We start from the raw sequence: 18,115 nt of genomic DNA on the forward strand, positions 1-18,115 counted from the left end.
TCTGCTGGATATTAATACATCACCTCCTCCTCTGTCTACATTCAACTTTCCGTCCCATGCCAGCTATTATCTGTTAGGTCAGACTGGCCTCCCGTACCTTGCCGTGGTCAGGGTCTCCAGCGGGAAAACATAAACAGGCCATAAATCAGCCACAGGTTGATCGTTGAGAAAAGGAACATGTCTCCAACTCGCCCCGCCTCGCTGGACCCTGTAAATACATCAATGACACAGCCTCCTTGTGGAGCAGTCAAGATGGCACTCTCTTGGCCCTTCTTCAGCTCATGTTTGCACAGGATGCCAACACCGTCAGCATGCTAAAGTTGATGCTAAGGCTATTCTGTTTTATGTAATGGTAATACTTTATTCCAGACATGTAACATGTTATATTAAAGAATATTTCCAACATGCAGAATTCACTGGGCCAAAAATGAATAGGAAGAAGCATGGATAGCTTATTCTAAGCATCTTACTTTTTATGTTTGTACATCACCAGGGGAAGAAAAAATAGTAGACAATGTTTAACAAGAGTACATTCTGTGTAAAAATGATGAAGGAAGGAAAAGTGTTGAAAAAATAAAATACAATAAGAGAACGTAGGAGTAAAATACTGTTTGTACAATTGTTTAAGAGGAGGAAAATAATAATTAATTAAACAATTATCAAGTAGTAAGAGTAGCAATAAAAAAAGTAATTAATAATGGAAAATATATTATGTTAAATTATAATGGATTAAAGATGAAGGTGTAAATGCCAGATTTATTTTATAAAATGTATTTATTTTATTCATGTATTATATACTAATAGTTATATTATTTTATGTATTTTTGAAATTAATAAAATATTGACTTGATATTGTTGAACTTGGCATACATTATTTAAAGAAAAAGAAAAATTGCATTAGTCATTATTGTAGTTATTTAACATATTTCCTTGTAATCCAGATGGCTTCAATACTTTAGTTCCTAAATGCTTATGTAATATTACATGTTGTGACTTAAAGAGCTGGGGTGTGTGCAAAAGTACTTAAACTAAGAACTTTTTTTGGTTATTTGTCAGTAAAGTTATTCAAAATAATCAAATTGCATGAAGCTTATGCTTTGCTGGGTCAATGGGGGGTATTGATTTGAAAATGTTTATGATTTTTCAAATGCATGCATCATCCCACATAGGGGGAATACCATATAACTGTAGCCTCCCCAGCCAGTGTGCGTATCAAAACATGAGTTGCAAAATATATATTATTGATTAAATATTTTGGTTGAATTCCACTCTTCATTATGATATATATATAAAAAAAAACACACACACACAATTTGCAGGCGTGTGTGATTGGCAAGGGGGGTGGAGGGGTCGCCTATACTGAAGGAATTCCACAGGCAATTCACAGCTGCAACATAAGAATAGCCTCCACGCACAAACACACGCAAGAGCTTTAAATACAAAGAGGATTAGTTTGGGCACAGGAATATCCACAAAGCATGTGACACACACTGTGACACATTGAAATGAAAAGCACGAGTGGCTCATTATGGCATAAGCTGGGCCTCATGTGTTTATTTGTTGACACCACGTCGGCTTATTTATGCCACGTTCTCCAACTGAAATAAAAATTACATTATAAAATACAGTATGGCTTTTTGAACATATTATTTCATTGTTGCAAAATGTTTGCTACAGTACTGTGAGTCCATGAGCCTGTAATGTAGTCTACACTTTGGCAACCTGAAGTTGTCAAGCCTGCCTGCTCATCTGTGAAGAGTCAAGATGTTCATTCATTTGCATTTATGTTTATTTGTGCTGCCACACAGGACATGAGTTATTATTATAAATCTTAACATTATTTTTTTTTTAGAAAGGGTCAGTAGGTGCACGGTTGAGGCTGGCCTTAATAAAAATAGCAAAGGTGCCCACGGTGGTAAAGATGACAAAAATCCAGAGAAACATGCGGTCCACCACCATGGCCACGTACTGCCAGTCCTCCTTCAGCTGTGGAGCATTGGGGAGAGGGTTAGTTAGGAATTTCCTGGGAAATAATGAATATTACTCAAATAAATCTTACAGCTTCGTAATCCTTCTCGGCTTGCAGAGCCTCAGCGATGTACGTGATGGCATCAATGGCTGATTTGAGTTCGGGGGGCAACGATAGATAGCTGCTGGGCCCATCGATGTACTTCCTCAAGTCGGATGACTTGCCCTCTGCCTGGAACCTGAGGATGTATGAACAATGGCACTCAGCATCAAGGGTTGGAATTGGGGGTTAAATCACCAAAATGATTCCCGAGTGCAGACACTACTGCTGCTCACCCCTCCCCTCACCTCCCAAGGGGTTGAACAAGGGGATGGGTCAAAGGTACAGGCTAACTTTACCACACCTAGAGTGTGTGTGACTATCAGTGGTACTTAAACTTTTTATTACAGAACATAAGGACGTTTTTTTTGTTTTAGTACAAAAGTTGGCCAACAGAGGGCAGTGTGCCCCCTGCCAGCATACGGGTGTCTGGTAGGAAGGACTTGCTTGGTATTCACTGCAAACATTGAAAGGGTTTACAATGCAGTGCTGGTCCTGTGACCTCAGTAGTGAAGAAATGCTCCTCAGATGGAGTTGGCCTCGCAAGACTTCCTCCTCCCATTTCCTTCCATCAGGGCTGCAAGTAGCACCTCAGCGAGGAGTAAATTACAATTCATTAAACTAATTCAACTAAAACCGGCTGCGTCTGGTGCCAAGACATGCACTAAATCCAATTAAGTGTGCGTGTGTCTTGGGGGAAACTGCTTCCTCATCAAATTGCTCTTATAGAACCAAACCGAGCTGACCTTTTGCTCATTAGTACGTTTTTATTTTTTTTACAATAATTAAAAAAGGAGAGCTGTGCAAAAATTTACAGTACCCGTAGTTATTTTGACAAAAGAAACATACAGTGAAACATTAACTAGCAAACTCTCAGACTGACTTTTTGCCGTTGACAAAATTGTATACGGCGGTTATCGACATAGCTAAAGTCGAAATTGAAATTTACAAACTTAATTGTGACTTTAATAAAGCATTCTTGAACTTGCAGCATTTTGTTTACATTATTTTTCTTCATTTGTCCATATTATTTTATTTTCAAATGATCTGTCACTATATAATTTTCTAACAAACTTTTTTTATGAGTGCTGTCAAATTGTTATTTTTTAAATCAGATTAATCACACTTTTGAATTAGGATTAATTGTGATTAATCAAAGTATACACGCAAATACTTGCTTACTCAACTTAGATAAACTTAAAAGAAGATTCAAATATTTGGACACAAATGCAATTTTATTACCAGAATGTGATACAAACTTATGTGAATATTTTACTTGAATGCACATCATTTATTTGCTCAAAAGTTGGCAACTGTTTTATCGAAAGCCTGTCGGGGTTTATTTTACGGTGAAATTTGTTAGCGAGCACATCGGACAGAGTCTCCTCAATCATATATACATGTTTTTCTTACTTTCAACATGTCCTGTCCAGCCGCTCAGGCAAATCATACTGTCAATATAGATGCCCATATTTGCTGTACAAATGTACTTTTTGCAAAAGAGAAGTGTGGGATACTTCTATTGTTGCCTTTATTTGACTTTATTAAATGGATATATTTAATGTTTGGCGCAGCTGGACTGGAGTAGGAGGGGATAGAAAGAAAAAAAAAGACAGAGGGAGAAATTGCAGGGACAAGAGGAGGATAAGACAAAAGGAGACAACAACAAAAACTGCAACGATAACAACAACAACAGAACAACATCAGCAAATGTAATATGTACAAATATGATACCAAAAATTATAACAAAGAACCAGGTAATGAAGTAGATAGTAATAACACAGACATGACAATGAACATTATAGATTGCAAATGGAGAATTAAAAATACCAATTGAAATAGCACTATTGACAATTAATAATAATAGTATCTACCTCTATTATTAACACTACAATCGCTTCAAATGCAACAATACATACATGTAATGAATACTTGAATTACAAAACATAAAGGGGTCAGGGGAGAGAAAGAGGAGCAGACTATATGAACCTTATAGCAGTGGTTCTTAACCTTGTTGGAGGTACCAAACCCCACCAGTTTCATATACGCATTCACCCAACCCTACTTTAGTGAAAAATAAAATGTTATTTAAAAAAAAATTCAAGACAAATTTTGTTTTTGGTAACACTTTAGTATGGGGAACATATTCTAAATAACAAAGACTAGAGTTATCGGGTTAGAGTTAGGATCAGGGTTAGGGTTATAATAAGGCCATGCCAAATAATGCATTAATAAGTACTTAATAATGACTAGTTAAGAGCCAATATGTTACTAATTTGCATATTAATAGGCAACTAATTAATGGTGAATATGTGTTCCCTATACTAAAGTTTTTTTTACTGGTGCACAAAATGAACTGTGCATGCACCTTGTTCAAACAACAAAACCAACACAGTGCATAAACCCACAACCAATCACACACCTGCAAAAATCAGTCAGCTGTTGCCGTATCCGTAATACGCCAATAGGGAGAAGTTTGTATTTACACGATGAGTCGGGTGTGGTTTGACCTCCGCCGAACCCCTGAGGCCAACTTACCGAACCCCTAGGGTTCGATCGAACCCTGGTTAAGAACCACTGCCTTATAGATTGTTATGGTAAAAAATAGGTTACCGTAAGCTTCGCAGAGTGCTGTGCTTTTACACAGTTTTTTCCGGGGGGAGGGTTGGTGAGGTCAGGGGGGAGAACAACGTTAATATATGTTTGATGAACTGTGATTATATCCATAAGTGTATGTATGCATATGTGCTTGTGTATGTACAGTATATATGTATGTTTGCACAGTGAATGTGCAAGTGGATGTATGTGCCGCAAATGAAATGAGCCCTCAAAATAAATCATATGAAATAAAATAAAAAAACTATACATGGTTAATGCAATAAGTTTTTGTGTTTAATCACATGAGTTAAGTCATTGTTTTGACAGCCCTTATTTTTTTTTTACTTTATGATGTTGTTATATGTTTTGCCTACTGTACAGTAAAGTTTTCCTACAAGTGCAAATAGGTATTTCAAGTGGCTAATTATCTAAAAACCCCCCACATAAAACAAGCAAAAAACAAAAACAAATTGTATATATAATCCAGGTCAATACTACAATACTTATTTATTGACTTTTATTTTGCGTATAATACTGGAAATCACATTTGTCTGGACATTTAGAGCCTTTGTAACTGTAGTGTACATATATCAATGCTTAGCTGCTTAGAAATATTGACGAATTTAACATCACTGCATGTATTTTTTCATAGAAATTAACCCTTTGGATCACCAATTGACCAAAGTGGTCTTTTTATGTCAACGTCTACTTAAAGGGGACTTATATACAAAACAAACTTCTCTGACCTGTTCATTTTTCTATATTTGGGATCTGTATGAGTCCCTAAAATTTGAGAACAAACCATAAAAGCATTGCGAAGACATTTATAAAACAATTTTGCCTTCCTTCAGACTTCTTCCAAACGAGACTTTTGGAAATTGCCCAATTTGTGACAGTTTACCCCACATATGACATCAGCAGATATTGGCATAAATGTATGGTATAATTTACCCAAGAGTTTGCGCGAGTCTGCCATTGCAGTCAATATGTATGTTCTTTTTTGCTGTCCTCTTTTTGTGGGGCAGACTGGTTCGTGCATCCACATGCATCCTCCATTGTTGCCATTTCTGATAAAAAGTAGCATATAGTTGCAACTTATATCTTTCAGTAGACTCGCGATGGAAGCGCTAAAGACTACAACAAGGAATAGACGCTAGGAGTGTCAAAAAATATCTATTTTTATCCACGACTCATATTGTGTATCAAAAACACCTAACAACAGCTTTGTTGGTAAACATATTACTATTATTATTAAACTTGTAAAGAAGGTATGTCCTTGCTGCGTATCTCACCTTATATTGTAGATGTTTTCCCAGCTTTGCTTAAAGGGGAACTGCATTTTTTTTTTATTCTGCCAATCATTCACAACCCCTATGTAAGACAGGAACTCATGTTTATTATTTTTTAAAATTTCTTATGCATTTTAAATTGTATTATACAGGAAGTACAAGGTGGCTAACAATGAAGCTAATGCGGGTCCTCTATTGTGCCCATAAATCCCTCTAAAAACATCCCAAAACCATAAACAATACTCCTTTTGCATCTCGTGACATGCACCAAGTATTAGCGATATTGTTATTTTAAGCACTAACGCCAAATAACTACTTTTAGCGGCGCCGTGATCACAGGGGTAAGTATCGTTTGCAGCTATTGAGACACTGAGATGGTGAGCTATTGCATCGCCTCTGGGTTGGTAAAAAGTAATTCAAGATTATAAATCATGTCTCTCACTTGTGGCCATAAACCGAGAAGTTGTTCAACTTTGACATTCATCTTAAACCCGATGTAGAGGCAGGGATTTGTTTCTCACTTGTCGCCTGAAATAGTGGGTGCGGCTACACGTGTGTGTGTGTGTGGTTGTGTCCGTGTATGTGTGTGTGTGTGCTTGCGTGCGTGTGTGCGTGTGTGTGTGTGTGTGGGACTGAATGATTGTTGAATGAATAACACCTGCACCTGCCTGTGAATCCTTTTGTCTTGTATAGAGAGAGAGTGAGGTAGGGTGCCGTTACTTCTGTTGACCGAAAAAAGCTATCCTTTTCCATCGTAATCTGGACCATATAGTCCTGCAATCCATCTGCATGTTTTTACTCAAAGGGAAAATAAATCACCCCCAAAACTGCAGTAATGACTTCATGTTGCATCTTCAGACCCAGCGTGTCAGACAGAGCCCTGCTTTCTACTCTCAATGACTATTTGTTTCTGATAGTCACACAACACCAGGAGATTGCAAAAAACACCCAACTTTTTTCTTTGTTACCTGCGTATGGATCATGGTGAATTCTTCGTCTAAAAGGGAACAAATTAGCATCCCATCAGTGGGCATCCCACTTAAAGCAACAATTGTACAGTAACGGATTGTTTTACTATGTCCGTAGTTTGTATTATGTGTTGAGTACTTAATACTGCTACATGATGCTCAGCGTTAAAAGCTTGTTCCGCATCCTCCGTATATTTATATTAAAAAATATAAATTCTGAGAATAATTTTTCCTAAATTATTTGTTGGCTCTCATATAGTATGTCTTGGTAAGTAATAGTTGTATTTTGTTGAAGTAAAGAGCAAACATTGTGACTTGCCAATAAAATTCAAATTCCATTTGCTTAAAATGACCAAAATACATAAATATTACATCCATCCATTCATTTTTTAACGATTGTCCCTTATGGCAGTGGTTCTCAACCTTTTTTTTTGTGAAAAATGTTTGAATTCAAGTACCCTAATCAGAGCAGAGCGTTTTTGGTTGAACAAAAAAGAGATAAAAAAGTAAAATACAGCACTATGTCATCAGTTTCTGATTGATTAAATTGTTTAACAGTGCAAAAATATTGCTCATTTGTAGTGGTTTTTCTTGAACTATTTGTAAAAAATATATAGAAATAAATAAAAACTTGTTAAATAAAGATTTCTACACATAGAAGTAATCATCAACTTAAAGTGTCCTCTTTGGGGATTGTAATAGAGATCCATCTGGATTCATGAACTTAATTCGAAACATTTCTTCACAAAAAAAGAAATCTTTAACATCAATATTTATGGAACATGTCCACAAAAAATCTTGCTATCAACACTGAATATTGCATTGTTGCATTTCTTTTCACAGTTTATGAACTTACATTAATATTTTGTTGAAGTATTATTCAATAAATATATTTATAAAGGATTTTTGAATTGTTGCTATTTTTAGAATATTTAAAAAAAAATCTCACGTACCCCTTGGCATACCTTAAAGTACCCCCAGGGGTACGCGTACTCCCATTTGAGAACCACTGCCTTATGGGGTCGCGGTGGGTGCTGGAGCCTATTTCAGTACACCCACAGACAACACAGACAACAAACACACGTACATTAATACACTTAGCCAATTTTTTTGTGTTGCCAATCAACCTATGATGTTATTTTGAATGTGCCTGTATTACATTACATATATACTTCGAGAGTGAATATTAAACATTGATGAAAGTTTTTTTATTTAATTTTTCTAGTGCTTTATGAGCGAAATACATTGAATCCCTTCTTTGTGTTCTTTGATTGATGTTATGTACTATGGCTATGAGTTGTTTTTTTCCTTTGACCTCAGTCTGCACCCCCTCTCCAGGGCCCAGGCTAAGACCGATTTTTTTATTTTATTTTAATCTTCTATTTTTTTCTCCCATTTCCCCCCGCCCTTGTTTACCTGTATCTCATCTTTTTTGTAAGGGGCGCTGGAAGCCGGCAGACCCGTCAGCGATCCTGTTCTGTATCCCTGTAATGTTTGTTTGATCTTGAATGGGATAGTGCTGAAAATTGTAATTTTCCAGAAGGAACTCTCCTGACGGAATGAATAAAGTACTATCTAATGAATCCTCATTATCGCCATTGTTAGCTGTTTATTTACGAGTTAAAATGACTTTAAAAAAAAGAAAAACATGTGTGCTTGTCTCACATAAGGATTTTGAATAATAGGCAAAATCCCACCAAAGTTAAGCTCTTTTTTAAGGCAGTGGACCAGTTTTGGACAAGCAACAGCCAACAAGCAACTCAATCATACACTCGCAGACAAGTTTTCATTGTTTCAGAAATTATACGACATCATTGCTGAACATAATCTTGTTGAATTTGTGGTGTCATAATGTGGAAAACAACTATCTGGTAGGTAACACAACGGGGAAAGGTATTTCTATCCATCCATCTATCCATTTTCTACCACTTGTCCCGTTAGGGATTGCAGGGGGGGCTGGAGCCCACCTCAGCTGCATTCTGGCGAAAGGCGGGGTACACCCTGGACAAGTCACCACCTCATCACAAGGCCAACACAGATAGACAGACAACATTCACACTATAGGGTCAGTTTAGTGTTGCCAATCAACCTATCCCTAGGTGCATGTATTTGGAGGTGGTAGGAACCCACGCAGTCACGGGAAGAACATGCAAACTCCACACAGAAAGATCCCGAGCGCAGGATAGAACCCAGGACCTTCGTATTGTGAGGCAGACGCACTAACCCCTGTTCCACTGTGATGCTCGGAAAGGTATTTATGAAACTAAATTAGGTATATAGACTTAAATATAATACAAGGCTAATTACAAAATGGTTACCACTGAGTTATCCCTGGTCTACCCAGCATGCACTGCACTTGGTAAATGCAGTTACATGTAACCCTGAAAGCCTGAGCTTTGACCCAAATAGGGACTCACCTGTTGGGCTTTGGAAACAAGATGGATCTGTCTGGCTTGCGTATGAAGTACTCATCCGCTCCCTTGTTGATAGCCAGTGCCTTTTTCTCCCGCTGGACGGGCAGCATTTCATAGACAAGGGGCATCTCCACTTTGGGGCGCAACATGCACAGGTAAGGGGGCAGCATGTGGATGAAGATCTAGTGGGGACAACAAGGGGAAGCATTTGTGTGAGGATTTATGAGCTTAACCAGGTGTAATTGGCCTGCAGTTAGTTCCCTGTAAGAACCATTTGTCAAACTGTTGAATTTAAACAGGGCGAAAACCCATGGGAACAACTCAGAGGTTGAATGATGTGCTTAAGGGCAACCAAGTGAGGTGATCCATCTCTGCTGACCTTCAGAATGGCGCACACTCAAATAGTAAGGGGAAAGTTATTTAAAAAGGACGCATCAAAAGGAATTTCAAGAGGAGAAGTCAAGTGCTTTGGCATGCAGGAGTGGTTGCTGGTGCTCACCTTGCGAACCCAGAGGGGCATCATGTGGGTGTTTGGGGAGCGGTGGTGGAGGTTGAGCACCACCACACTGAGGATGACAGAGCAGGTGACCAGGATCATGGTGAACATGATGTACTTGACGATGATGGGGACGCCCAACGACGTCTCTGGAATTTTGTCAGCAAGCAGCAGCAGGAAGACGGTGAGGGTGAGCAACACGTTGATGGAGAGGCCCATTTTCTCGCCTGGGAGGGGGGGAGCAAGTGTAGCAAACATATTGTAGCATGAATCAAATACATTTTGACGGGGTCATACCTGCGTCGGGCGGCAGGTAGAAGTTGAAGATGGCGATGACGGTGATGAGGATGCACGGCAGGATGATATTGATGATGTAGTAAAGGGGCTTCCTCTCAATGATTAGGTAGAAGGTCATGTCCTCGTACATGTCTTTGTTCATGTTCTTCCTGCATGGCTTGTGTCTGATGTGGAACTCGCCACTCTCTGGAGGCAGAGCACAAATTCAAGTTTATTATTGTTTATTTATTCATACTGCCTGTCCTCATTAGAGTCCTGTGTGAGTTGGAGCCTACCCCAGCAGTTGGCACAACCTTGGACTGGTCACAGGGCACACACAGTAGAAACCGTTGAATGTGGCCCACCTCCACTGTGTTCTTTTTTTTTTCAAAATTTAAGTTGACATCGGCATATATAGATAAGCGCCTTTCTCGACGTGGTATCTGAGACCGAAAGCAATAAATCTAATCTAATTCAGTGGTTCTCAACCTTTTTTCAGTGATGTACCCCCTGTGAACATTTTTTTTTATTTCAAGTACCCCCTAATCAGAGCAAAGCATTTTTGGTTGAAAAAAAGAGATACAGAAGTAAAATACAACATTATGTCATCAGTTTCTGATTTATTAAATTGTATAACGGTGCAAAAATATTGCTCATTTGTAGTGGTCTTTCTTGAACTATTTGAAAAAAAAGATATAAAAATAACTAAAATCTTCTTGAAAAATAAACAAGTGATTCAATTATAAATATAGATTTCTACACATAGAAGTAATCATCAACTTAAAGTGCCCTCTTTGGGGATTGTAACAGAGATCCATCTGGATTCATGAACTTAATTCTAAACATTTCTTCACAAAAAAAGAAATCTTTAACATCAATATTTATGGAACATGTCCGCAAAAAATCGAGCTGTCAACACTGAATATTGCATTGTTGCTTTTGTTTTCACAGTTTATGAACTTTCATTAATATTTTGTTGAGGTATTATTCAATAAATATATTTATAAAGGTTTTTTGAATTGTTGCTATTTTTAGAATATTTAAAAAAAAATCTCACGTACCCCTTGGCATACCTTAAAGTACCCCTAGGGGTACGCGTACCCCCATTTGAGAACCGTTGATCTAGTTTACTATATTGTTAACTTCATAATCATCACTTAGCAGCGTGAAACAACAACAGCAACAAAACTGTCTTATTACATGCAGGGGTGGATTGGACACCCGGAGTACCTTTAGTTTTCCTGGTGGGACAACCACTATTGTAAACAATCTGTACCAAACGCACCAGGGATGGGGGATATGGCCTCAAGTCTATGTTGCGATATACATTGCAGCCTCCAGCGATAACAATATGTATCACAATATTTTATTTGATATGTAAATCATAACAGAACCATTTCAAAACAGGTTACAAGGGCTCCAATTTGGCTGTGGACATACTTCTGTGTGTATTATTGTGTCAAAACTATTAGTATTCTACTTGCTAGTTATTGTTATAAACCTGCAGTGTCTGGTTACTTTCTGTTGTAGCATGTTTCTTTCAACACTTCTGTTAAAATATACTGAGCACTTACTGTTCTGTATTATGGATAGTTTACATTAGTTATAGGTGATAGTACAAACTAGGGTACCGATCCATTACCAAATAGTTACAGGGTTAGTATTGGTCATATCAATCTTGAGACTGATACTTCAAATTTCCAGATAATCTCAATAATTACATTTTTGACCATGATAATAATCATACAAAAAAAACAGGATGCAATGTAACAATATCAAGTAAATATTTAAATGGTCTCCTACTGTTGACTGTAATTTAAATAATTTGTCCTTGAAGTCCACCTGCGTCCAGAGACTTAATTTCCTCAATTTGCAAACAAATATAAAAATTATAAAATATCATTGTTGGCCCTGCGATGATGTGGCGTCTTGTCCACGGTGTACCCAGCCTACCGCCCGAATGCAGCTGGGATAGGCTCCAGCCCCCCCGCGACCCAGAAAGGGACAAACGGTAGAAAATGTTTGGATGGTAAAAATATATGTTTTCATCATAGAAAAATATTAATCTAACCACTGCAGTGTCTACCACATAATGATAAAATACTTTATATCGCTACTGTCGTTATTTGTATCGATCCAGCCACCTTTGTTTACATTCAAGAGCTCTAGCTTGCTGTTAGCAGTGAGCATATCCTCCTACGATGTGTCGTGTAGCATGTTTAGCCTACAGTAATAATATCTGTAAGAGATGTAGTTTATTTGCCGTCATGGAGGCGAGGATTACTCACTTAGAACTTGCTTTGCTCTGTGGAGGAACATAAGTCACTAGCTCGCTCGCGAGAATCCTACATTGCATTGAGGATGCGGTCGTTCGCTTGCCACTCTCAAATTTGCCAAACACAGCTACAATGTGTCATCGACATGCATTATCACAATATAACGATAGTATTAAAAGCTTTATCATCTGTCACACACATATATAATCACAACGAGGGAGAATTTTGAGCAGGGCGCCCCCAAAGGTAAAGATGTGCCAATGGTCCTCAGGCCAAACAGCGATTTTTACAATGCAACAGCACGACCTGCACAAAATGTAGCCACATACCGCCATATGAATATAATGTACAGTCATATAGATTGTCAGGTTCAATAGATGGCAAGTAGTTAGCCTGTAAAAATAATCTTAAAATTTGACTATAAAAAACTGGCAGTTCAGTCACCAGAATTTTACTGTAAAATGTACACGTTTTGATTTTACCAAATTACTGTAAATTAAAAAAAAAAACTGTAACATTGTTAATTTTATGTAAAATTGTTGTGTCACTCACACACTCTGTGCTTCCTACTACTGCGGGAGCACACAGAGGCTCCACTGGAAGCACCAGACACGCCCCCATCAAGCAGCCCGCGCCCACTCTCCGCCACAGCCGGCGGCAGTCCACACCTGACACACCTGACGTTGATGAAAGACAGCAGTATAAAGATGGCCGACGCTGACTCTTCGATGTCGGAACGTAAACTAGTCCTCGTAAGCTGCTTGTCTCTGACTACCTCCTGAATTGCTCGTTGCCTGTTTCCTTGTGCCCTTTTGTTTCCCTGATCCCTGTTTCTCCTGCTCTTCCCACAATGTTCGTGTCACCACCGCTGTTTCCCTCCTGGCCCCATTTTGCCTTCCCGGATCCTCGACCTCGTTTTTGGACTTTGGACCTGTTCTCCTGCCTTTGACCCCCGCTTGGACTTTGGACTTCCTCTGTTTTGTTTCCCTCCGGATTTGGACGCTATTCATCCAACATGCACCTCAACAACCCCTCTCGGTATTCACATATGGTAATTCAACACATAGCCATTCATGCAGACACATAGTAGCATACACACTCCACGTAATCATCAAGTCTTCAATACACCTATTGAACTTGACATCCCGTTGCTGTGCCGTCTCCTTCCCCAGTAGAAAACATAACAAAAATGCTGTTACTGAACTGCCAGTTTTTACTGTATAATCGGCAAGTTAAAAAAAAATAATTCTGTAAATCGGCGACTTAGAAGCCAGTTTTGTTTGCTGAAATATCAATGGCCATTTTTTTTTTACAGTGCCATCCATCCATCCATCAATCCATCTTCTTGTGCTTATCCGAGGTTGGGTCTCGGGGGCAGCAGCCTAAGCAGGGAAGACCAGACTTCCTTCAATCAATCAATCAAACAATGTTTACTTATATGGCCCTAAATCACGAGTGTCTCAAAGGGCTGCACAAGCCACAACGACATCCTCGGCTCAGATCCCACATCAGGGCAAGAAAACACTTAACCCACTGGGATGACAATGAGAAACCTTGGAGGGGACCGCAGATGTGGTGACCCCCTGGGGAACTGGTGCGATGGACGTCGAGTGGATCTAGCACTTCCCTCTCCTCAGCTACTTCGTCCAGCTCCTACCGGGGGTTCCCGAGGTGTTCCCAGGCCAACCGGGAGACATAGTCTTCCCAACTTGTCCTGGGTCTTCCCCGTGGCCTCCAAACGGTCGGACGTGCCCTAAACACCTCCCTAGAGAGGCGTTCGGGTGGCATCCTGACCAGATGCCCGAACCACCTCATCTGGGTCCTCTCGGTGTGGAGGAGCAGCGGCTTTACTTTGAGCTCCCCCCCGATGACAGAGCTTCTCACCCTATCTCTAAGGGAGAGCCCTCTTAGAAACTAATTTCGGCCGCTTGTACCCGTGATCTTGTCCTTTCGGTCATAACACAAAGCTCATGACTATAGGTGAGGTTGGGAATGTAGATCGACCGGTAAATTGAGAGCTTTGCCTTCCAGCTCAGCTCCTTATCCAGCATCCGCACTAAAGACACCTGTCGATCTCACGATCCACTCTTCCGTCACTCGTGAACAAGACTCCGAGGTACTTAAACTCCTCCACATGGGGCAGGGTCACCTCCCCAACCAATGTACAGTGCATTACTGTAAATTGAAACATGTCATTTAATTTATTTTTACCACACAATTCTGGTGACTGGGCTGCTACTTTTTTTTGCCTCAAAATCAACGTCTGTTGTTTTAACTGCATTGCTGTAAATATAAAAATTGTACAGAAAGTAAGGTTGTATTTTTTTTGGTGCTGGGGGAGCCCATTTTGGGAATCTTTTATTTAAATAGAACAGTGGCTAACGAGTGGTAACCACGTCACCCTCACAGTCTGGAGCTCGGAGTTTGAATCTCCATTGGAACGTGATTGAAATCTCTTTGGCTTTTCCTTCCTCATTCTCGAAACATGGATGTTTGGCTAATGGTATGTTAATTATGTGGTTGTAACTTCCCTCACCACTGAAAGCTTCGTCCAATTGGATCTCCTTGATCTCATTTCCTAGTAAATCCAGGGCATACTGCAACTCTATCTCGGTGGAGTCATACGTGTAGGACCGGAACTGCATGGTGCAGTTTTGCCAGTCGAATGGAAAATATGTCACCTGTGCGAAGGAATACGACAATTTGAAAGTCCATCTGAGCAGTATCAAAAGAGGAGGTGTTAAAGACAGTAGATGCAAATGGTCACCCTAACGCTGCAGGAGCTCAGGTAGAGTGCAGGTGGGGTCCAGGTCACTCTTCCATCGCTGTAGGCCTGCACATGGACATGGAGCGCCACATCGAATACGCCATCATTGCTGCAGGTCAACAAAAACAGCGCAAACTAGGAAAGCACTAAGAGAGTACGGACCTCCGCCTGCTCCAAACTCCCAATAGTAAATAATTCTCAGAAAAAAAATCCTTGTGAGGGAGGTGTAAAGTAAACTTGTGACCTCCAAAGGACCATTAGGCAACTGATTTAAATCCTCAAAAAATATTGAGAATGATCAGTCAATAAACTTAAAATAGTACAATAAAAGGAAAACACAGTATTGTATTTTGTGGCAATTATTGATACGCATAAAAAAACACATTTATTAAACGCATCATCGGCTGAAAATAAGCTGACAGTCTGTGAATACATCACCAGGAAGATTCAAGCAATGATAGTACATTGGCCAAATAAAGGAGTGTCAAATGTACAGTATTAGTCTGCTAAGTATATAAATGAGCTGAATTTTTTTTTAATGAAAGAAACTGCTGTTCTAAATGTGTCCACTGGATGTCACATTAGCAATTCTTTGTATCCCCTGCCTCTAGAGCAGGGGTAGGGAACCTATGACTCTAGAGCCAGATGCGGCTCTTGTGATGACTGCATCTGGCTCTCAGATAATTCTTAGCTGACATTACTTAACACGATAAGGAATTCATAATTCCGCTGGTAATCAGTGTTAAAAATAATGTTCAAACTATAAAACATTCTCATGCATTTTAACCCAGCCAAATTAACTTCGTATCAAAACGGACTAACTTAAACAGAGAGCTCAGCACTGCACTTTACTGTAGTAATTGACTCTACAGCTGGCACTAAACGAAAAAAACGTACTGTTTCAAAAATAAGTTTTCTGAATGAAAACGTGAGTGTCGGAATGAAGGTATAGGACTGCTATGAGTAGAAAGAGTCACTGCTCTCCCAAGACTGCCACCTAGGGGCCGAACTAAGAAGACACTTTAAGACAGATCACTGATGATCGACAAACTCACGCCCCATAAAGGAAGTAATAATTATTATGGGATGCAGATGCGTTCAAAGTGTCCAGGAAGAAGTACAACTGAAATATTTTAAACCATTTTGAAACCAAACGTTGATTCTGTGAGTCGTCAAAATCCGGGCCATAGCTTTTTGAGTTATGTTGCTAACTAACTAACTAACTAACTAACTAACCAACTAACTAACTAACTAACTAACCAACTAACTAACTAACTAACTAACTAACTAACTAACTAACTAACTAATCTTGTGAAATAAATACAAATTACATTAACTAAAGAGTGTACCTATTTTAAAAAGTACAAATAAAAACAATTACATACTTGTGTGGAACCCAAATTTGGAGCATTAGGACCCTGGGGCAGACAGCAGACCACTAGCCAGGGCTGGAGATTTCTGACAAGTGCAAAAGTTAATTTCAATTGATGAATTCCACAAGATGTGAATGTGTAAGTATTTATTCAAAGGTGTTAGCTGCTTAACTGTTGATAACTTATGGAAATGTTACAGTTTGGTGTAATAATTTTTGGTATTGTATGTTTGTTGCCTGTTTGAAGTTATACTGGCAATTTAGCTATCGATCAGCTGACCTTAGCCCATTATGGAAACAATTGGGTGAATGATAGCTGTCATCAAGAGAATGTCTGTTTCATTTGCATGTACTGTAGGTTCACTAATTAGATGGACAGATTCTTCAGGATTCTAGAAGGTTCTTCATCTTCAGTAGGACAAGAGCAACAGCAGCTGTTTGGCGCAGGTGGGCAAATACAGCAACAGGTCAAGATGGTAAAATCTAAAGAAAACATCTTTATTTGTTTTAATATCCATCCATCCGTCCATCCATTGGGGTCGCGGGGGGCGCTGGCGCCTATCCATGCATCCATTTTCTACCGCTTATTCCCTTTTGGGGTCGCTGGCGCCTATCTCAGCTACAATCGTGCGGAAGGCGGTGTACACCCTGGACAAGTAGATAGACAGATAGACAGACAAAATTCACACTCACATTCACACACTAGGGCCCATTTAGTGTTGCCAATCAACCTATCCCCAGGTGCATGTCTTTGGAAGTGGGAGGAAGCCAGAGTACCCGGAGGGAACCCACGCAGTCACGGGGAGGACATGCAAACTCCACACAGAAAGATCCCGAGCCTGGGATTGAACCCAGGACTGCACGACCTTCGTATTGTGAGGCAGACGCACTAACCCCTCTGCCACCGTGAAGCCCAATTGCAGTATTTTCAATTTGCAGAATTTCTCGTTGATTGGATAATTTCTACATTTGGATGTTGCTCCGTTTGCTCCTGTTGGCCACCGTTATACTGAATAGTGCATTCTACCAATATAGCCAGATTCCTCCTTAGCCAGGGGTGTCAAACTCATTTTAACTCACGGGCTTCATGGAGGAGTAATATCTATTCCTTGTGGGCCGGACGGGTAAAATCATGGCACAATAACTTAAAAATACAACTACGACAACTTCAGATTTTTTTCTTTCTGAAAATGTACATATGACAAATATTCCATTTGACGAAACAAAAAAGTTAGTTGAAAATTCTGAGGAAATAATTATTGTAGTTTCAAAAACAACATGGGGAACACAATAAACTTAGAGTTAATCTCAGTGTATCTACAAAGCAATTAAACTTCAAGTCACTGCCCATCTATGATTGAGCAAAAACCAATACAGAGCATGAATAAAAACTATGTATGAACTAACTCAGGGGTCCCCAAAAACCGTCCCGCGGGAAGTCGCAAGTTAAAAAAAAAAAAAAATAATACAAATTGTATGTATATATGTATGTGTATATATATATATATATATATATATATATATATATATATATATATATATATATATATATATATATATATATATATAAAGTTAAGTTAAATTACCAAAT

General features: G+C 39.2%; 1 protein-coding gene across 1 annotated transcript in view; it reads right to left on the minus strand.

Annotated features, from left to right (window-relative positions):
• Positions 1-1,523: 1,523 nt before the first annotated feature.
• LOC133560375 (acetylcholine receptor subunit beta-like) overlaps positions 1,524-18,115 on the minus strand; it is a 33,290-nt gene continuing 16,698 nt past the window's right edge. Inside the window, exons 5-11 of the mRNA XM_061912834.1 lie at positions 15,153-15,261; positions 14,922-15,066; positions 10,131-10,316; positions 9,837-10,060; positions 9,341-9,519; positions 2,060-2,207; positions 1,524-1,986 (exon numbers count right to left, since the gene is read on the minus strand). Coding sequence (XP_061768818.1) covers positions 1,849-1,986; positions 2,060-2,207; positions 9,341-9,519; positions 9,837-10,060; positions 10,131-10,316; positions 14,922-15,066; positions 15,153-15,261 — 1,129 coding nt within the window. The 3' untranslated portion in view covers positions 1,524-1,848. The remainder of the gene's footprint in view (positions 1,987-2,059; positions 2,208-9,340; positions 9,520-9,836; positions 10,061-10,130; positions 10,317-14,921; positions 15,067-15,152; positions 15,262-18,115) is intronic.

Source organism: Nerophis ophidion, linkage group LG10 (assembly GCF_033978795.1).
Source record: "Nerophis ophidion isolate RoL-2023_Sa linkage group LG10, RoL_Noph_v1.0, whole genome shotgun sequence".
In the NCBI taxonomy this organism is placed as follows: domain Eukaryota; kingdom Metazoa; phylum Chordata; class Actinopteri; order Syngnathiformes; family Syngnathidae; genus Nerophis; species Nerophis ophidion.